Source organism: Helobdella robusta (assembly GCF_000326865.2).
Source record: "Helobdella robusta unplaced genomic scaffold HELROscaffold_132, whole genome shotgun sequence".
Lineage (NCBI taxonomy): Eukaryota > Metazoa > Annelida > Clitellata > Rhynchobdellida > Glossiphoniidae > Helobdella > Helobdella robusta.
In genome coordinates, this window is record NW_008703734.1 from 2132 (window position 1) to 9069 (window position 6938).

Below are 6938 nucleotides of genomic sequence, written 5' to 3' on the forward strand. Positions count from 1 at the left end.
GGCTGACTGGCTGGTTGACTGGCTGGTTGACTGACGACTGGGTAGCTAACAAGCTGACGGGATAGCTGAATGGCTGACCTAACGATCGATCAACTGACTCACTGATTGACTGGACTTGATAAATGAATGAATTATTTGATGAATTATTTAATGAATTAATTAATTAAATAAATGAATAATTCACTCGTGTTTAAGAACCGGTTGCATCTTTAATTGTCCCATACGTTTATCTAAAAGTTATTAAATTATTAATTCACCAATAGAAATTCGGTCAATTGACTAATTCATGTATTTTATCCTAAAAACAAGAAATTTACTTATTTTCTATTTATTCATTTATTCATTCATTCATTCACTCATTTATTCATTCACTCATTTATTCATTCATTCATTCATTCATTCATTCATTCATCCATTCATTCATTCGTTCATTCATTCATTCATTCATTTATCCATTCATTCACCCATACATTCATCTTATTATTTATAAGTTTTGTTTGAAACTCCATCTATCTTCATTCAACCATTAATCCATCTATCTCCTCATCTATTTATCAGTGTCGGGAAAAAGTAGATTACGTGCAGAGATATCATCCATCCATCCATCCATCCATCCATCCATCCATCCATCCATCCATCTATCCATTCGTCCATTCGTCCATCCATCCATCCATCCATCTTTCAATTTATTCATTCACACAAGCAATCAATCATTTATTTATTTTTTTTAGCCAAAAAATCAATCAGAGTCCAAGATTTCATTCATTCATTTGTTCATCAGCTAATTTGCCTCTACATTCACACATTTTTATAATAATTAAATACCTTACTAATCTATCCATCTATCTGTTTATTCATCCATTTGCCCACAAGTTTATTCGTCTACCCATTCATCCATTCATCCATCTATCTATCCATCCATTCATCCATCCATCAATCCATCCATCAATGTCAGAAGATTTTAGATGACGCCTATAGATATCAGATGTTGGATTTAGAGTCCAGCCATTAATTTATCCATCCATCCACACATCCATCTCTTCATTCACCTATCCATTCCTTCATCTCCCCATCCATCCATCTACACATCCATCTCTTCATCCAACTATCCATCTCTTCATTCACCCATCCATCTTTTCTTCGTCCAACCATCCATCTCTTCATCCATCTCTTCATTCCTTCATCCAACCATCAATCCATTTATTTATTTAACCATCCATCCATTCATTCATTTATTCACTCATTTATTAATCCATCTTTCAGTGTCAGAGGAATGTGGACGAGGCCCAGAGGTACCAGATGCTGGATTTGGCGCTGCAACCCATCCATCCCGAACCCCTGTTTGTCATGGAGGGAGTCAGGTGGGTGGGGGAGGGACAATAAAAATAATAAATATTATTATAATTATAATAATTATTATAAATAATAAAAATATTAAAGATGATGATAATGATGATGATGGTGGTGGTGGTGATGCGAAAATTTTGTTCTCACTATTGTTATTAGATTTATCTTTATTAACTAATTCATTTACTCCTTAGTTCATTTGTTTATTCATTTATTTATCCATTTTTTTATTCATTCATTTATTCATTCATCCATTCATTCATCCATCTACCCATTCATCCATTCATTCATTTATTCATTCATTAAGATGACTACAATTCACTTTCAGATTTACTCAGATGGTTCATCATCATTTTATGCCGCAACCATCATCTTCTTCTTCATCATCATCGTCGTCATCATCATCATCATCACCATCGTCGTCATCATCATCACCATCGTCATCTTCGTCATCATCATCATCGTACACCGTGTTGTTCCTATCGACTTTGGAAGGTCTCATATACAAGATGTCCGTCATTATGAACAACACCAAGGTTCATTCATTCATTCATTCATTCATTCATTCATTCATCCATTCCTTCCTTCATTCATTCATTCATCCATTCCTTCCATTCATTCATTCATTCATCTATTCCTTCTTTCATTCATTCATTCATTCATTCATTCATTCACTCATTCACTCACTCAGGTATGTCTCCTAGAGAAGATTCGCCTCACAGACAAACACCACATCGGATACGTACATTCCATGAAAGTCGATGAAGTCAGAATAATAATAATTATTATAATAATTATTATAACAATAATTATAATAATTATTTTTATTATTATTATAGTTTTCATTATTACCTTTACTCCAATACTACCTCTTTTAGTACTACTAGTACAACAACAACAACTACTACTACTACTAATACTAACACCACTACTACTACCACTACTACTACTACTACTACCACTACCACTACTACTATTACTACACCACCACTACTACTACTACCACTACTACTACTACCACTACTACTACTACTACCACTACTACCAATACTACCACTACTACCAATACTACTACTACTACTACGATTACAACGACTACTACTGCTGCTACTACTACTTCTACTGCCAGTGGCGTGTCTAGGCGGGTGCGCCGGCTGCAGTATTGTATCAAAAGTCAGCCAAACTGAATGATTTAATTCAAAGAATGTGGTTTTTGACGAAAATATATTTTCTCAAAGTCCAGATCTGCCATTAATTACAACCCATATTGGCGATTACATCTTGAACTGCTACAACAAACACTTCTAATAATAATCAATCAATCAATCAATCAATCAATCAATTAATCAATTAGCTTATAAAGCGCTATTTCCGCGATATTCAACAGCGCTCTTCAATGAATTTTGAAAACAGATGGGTCTTGAGATCCGCATAATTATAACAATGAAAATAATAATTATTATTTTACCATTATAAATAAGAGCAATTGCATAATAATTCTAATTATTATTGTTATTATTAAATTATAGTAATTATATTTATAGAGCAACAAACATAATAATTTTAAAAAATGTTAATTTAATTTCATTCGCCAGATGCACCTTTTCGTTACGACCCAAGATGCCCTGTTCAAGTTCCCGGTTCAGAGATGCCACGAGTTTAAAACCAGATCGTGAGGAAGATTTTTATTTTTGCCTCTTATTATTTATTTATCATAATTATTTATTGTTCTTTTTGTCATTTTTTGTTGTTTGTTGTTGATGTTGTGGTTGCTTTTGTTGTTGTTGATGTTGTTTTTTGTTGTTTGTTGTTGTTGTTGATGTTGTGGTTGTTTTTGTTGTTGTTGATGTTGTTATTGTCGTTAATAGAAATATTATACTAATTTTTTATACTCTTTGTTTAGTCAGAATTCAATTTTAATGTCGAAAGGGGTCACCTATCGAACGATTTTATTTTTTCTTTCGTGTAAATGTGATTAGTTGTTATTTTTAATTAATTGTTTTTTACTTTCAAATTTTAATTTGATTTTTATTTATTTTCATTTATTATTAATATTAAAATATTGAAAAATATTTATTTATTCCTATTAAAGGTTTTAATTGATATTTTGTTTAAATGAATTAAATGTTCGAAAATATCAACCTAGCGAGTGTATAAATTCCTATGACCCGTACTGTTGGTGGGTGGAGTCGACATTCACCTGCTCTGCCATTGGTCACAAAAATGTTACGTCGTGCCCTGCAACCAATAGCAGAACGCGTAAGTTTTCAAATTAAAACAACGCTTTTTTTCATAAAAAAAAGTAATTGAATTTTTTTCCTTAAAGCTAATTGGTCGAAATGGTCACCGTGGCAACCTTGCGTCCAATCAAAATCAAAATTGCCCAAGCCCTCGTCAACAATTGACCAATGCCAGTGCAGAACCAGGTCATGTGATCACAATGGGCTAGATCGGATTGGCTGTGATGGAGAGATGGTTGAAATAAACAACTGCTCTAGTGAGGAAAATATGACAAGGATTTAATTAAATAATTAATTATTCAAAAATATTATAAATATATTTATAAAACTACTGGTAAGTATATTATCTATATAAAATTAACCAACCAATCAGCGTATCCGTTTCAAACAAACCACGCCTACAAGCATACCGTCCACCAGTGGCAAGCCTGGACTCACTGGAGTCATTGTTTTGGAAATTGCGCCAAGAAGACAGACGGCACGAGACAGAGGACGAGAACATGCCTAAACAAACTGACCAATAAGATTGAGGAACGTGGCTGCTATGGAAACGGTAGGGAGGTGGAGAAGTGTGACTTGAGGTTGGAGTGCAAAGGTTAATGGAATCGATCCGTTTTTTGGTTTAAATTTTTGTAAAAAAAAAAAAAAAAAAAAAAAATGAATTTCACACAAGCGAAATGGTCATTAAATGTTATTAAAATAATTTAATTGTTGAAATTGAACTTAATTTTAACTTCGTTGTTGCGCCTTACATAGAGGTAACCAAATACAGCGATTGGTCGGAATGGATCAGGAAGAACCCTCCCACCAGCACTGCTGACCAATCAGCAATCAGGTCAGAATCATCTACGGAGGAAAGTTACAGATGCAAATGTCAATCAACCTTAACTGACTCCTCCCAACTCAGGGTCAAGCTGTATAAAATAAAAAGAACGAAATGCAATCCAGATGATGACCAAAACTGTTCAGATATAAAAACTAACGAGACTCTAACACCAGCAAGCAGTAGCAACAAAAACTTGAACAACGACAACAACAACAACGTCATTCCACACCTGGTGACAACCAACGAGTCGCCACCCCAATCCCCACCTTACCATTGGTCCTGTTGGTCCAAATTCACTCCCTGCTCGCAAAGTTGCGGTCCGGGAGCCGTTAGGAGGAGAGTTCGGACCTGCCTCACTGGGTACCAAGATAACGATCGGAAGTGTTACCGTGGCAACCGCAACGATGATGGCGCTGACGACGACGATGATGCTGATGACGATGATGATGATGATGATGGGGCTGGTGATGATGGTTATGTTGAAAATATTGTCAGCAGAGACGACGACGATGATGATGTGAGTGAGAAAGAAAGTGGAAAGTGTAGGGGAAAGTCGATGGATGAGGAGCCCTGCCATCTGTCGAACTGCAGCGACACGATTGAGGATGGGTTGAACAATTGGCTGCCGTGGGAGGCCTGCAATCAAGATGGCGTTCAAGTGCGCCGGAAGTTCTGCTCCGACGACGATACACAGGAAATAGTGATGTGCAATGAGCAGCAGATGAGAATGTGCAGAGATGGGGATAACTTGCAGGAAGATGATTGGTCCAGTTACAACCAATCACAGATCAGGGTTTTTAAATCCGATAGTAGCCAATCCATTTTCATTTCCATTTACTACGTCATTCTAGTGGGCGTGGTCAGCTTCGTCGTTGGTGGTCTGATAGTTTGCGTCATTGTTTGGCGGCTGAGGCACTCAAAAACCTTCGACAAATCACACACCAGGAAATTTTTATCAACCGACCAATCAAATTTTACTTACCCCACTAAGCTGCTATTGACGTCATACATGCCGTCCAATGAGAAGACCAGCTCTTCGTTTCAGCTGACCAATAAGAATGAAGATAACGGAAAGGCTGCTTTTGATTGGACGAATTTCAAAAACTTCGAAATTGGTTTGTTTAAAAATGGCGGATTTCGAGCCAGTAAGTTGAAACATCAAAAGGTAAATAACGAAAACCCAAAGTCTGAAGCTTGTGCATCGACCACCATAGCTACAAACACTATAACTATCAGTAATTCCATCACGCTCCATAATGCTAACCAATCAAAACTTAACGACAATTTCAAAACTGTTAATTTGATATCGTCAAACAACAGCATCGTTCCTGTCGCAACCGTCGCTACTACAACTACCACTGCTACTTTTAGCCCAAGCATAAACCTAAAAACTGTTGTTGTAACAACGACACCCAACACGCAACAACAACAACACCACCATCAACTACTACTACTGCAACAACAACATTTTATTAAGCCTAAACAAAAAAGAGTTGTCGGTGATAATGTTGAAAAGAGCAAAGTGAGCCAGCAAATCGTAAGTCTTAAACATCAACAACAACAGCAACAACCACAACATTTCCAACAACAACCACAACAACAACCACAACATTTCCAACAACAACCACAACCACAACATTCCCAACAACAAAGCGCTCACAACCAGCAACAATACCAGCAACAGAAGCAACTGCGGCAGCAGCAACAATTTCAACAACTGCAACAAATTTTGTTGCTGCAACATATTTCACCACAGCACGACAAACATTCTCAACAACAACAACGTCAAAAACGACAACAAACTGCCAACCAATCACAGCGAAGGTCAATAATGACGTCACGACAATCGGCCTCCGTTGGCCAATCGCGTAAAAGTAGGTCGACGATCGATCTAGATTTATACAGCCATAAAGATGATTCGACCCAATTGCATAATAATAAAAATAATTTTAATAATAATAATAATAAATTTGGTAACCTTAATGATGATGGCGATTATGATGATGATGGTGAGGACGACTATGATGATGATGATGATGATGTCAGAAATTTTGAAAATTTGAAACGATACATAAGGAAAAATGAAACAAATTTTGTATAAACTGCTTGGGGGGTGGTTTTAACATTAGTTATATTATTATTTATATTATATTTATTTATTATTGTTATTATTATTGTTATTATTGTTGTTGTTGTTTTTGTTGTTGTTTTTGTTATTATTGTTATTATTGTTGCTGTTTTTTGTTGTTGTGTGTTGTTGTTGTTGTTGTTGTTGCTGTTGTTGTTGTTGTTGTTGCTGTTGTTGTTGTTGTTGTTGTTGTTGTTGTTGTTGTTGCTGTTGTTGTTGTTGTTGTTGTTGTTGATATTCTTATTATTATTTTATTTGTTACATTTAGACCTATTGATATTTGTAGAACTCTGTAGCTTTTGAATTGTTTAATTTGATAAACTGAATTCATAATTGTACACATGCATACACGAATGTATATTTATCACACAAACATACCTACACACACACACACACA

At 35.6% G+C, this 6938-nt stretch overlaps 1 protein-coding gene across 1 annotated transcript; it reads left to right on the plus strand.

Annotated features, from left to right (window-relative positions):
- Nucleotides 1–1273: 1273 nt before the first annotated feature.
- HELRODRAFT_184021 (hypothetical protein) lies at nucleotides 1274–6245 on the plus strand (the record flags this gene model as incomplete). The annotated part of the gene is made up of 9 exons (XM_009014464.1): nucleotides 1274–1361; nucleotides 1843–1883; nucleotides 2039–2113; nucleotides 2943–3019; nucleotides 3494–3606; nucleotides 3674–3844; nucleotides 3961–4182; nucleotides 4344–5558; nucleotides 6067–6245. The coding sequence occupies 9 exons, from the start codon at nucleotides 1274–1276 to the stop codon at nucleotides 6243–6245; spliced, it is 2181 nt and encodes a 726-aa protein (XP_009012712.1).
- Between the last annotated feature and the right edge of the window lie 693 nt (nucleotides 6246–6938).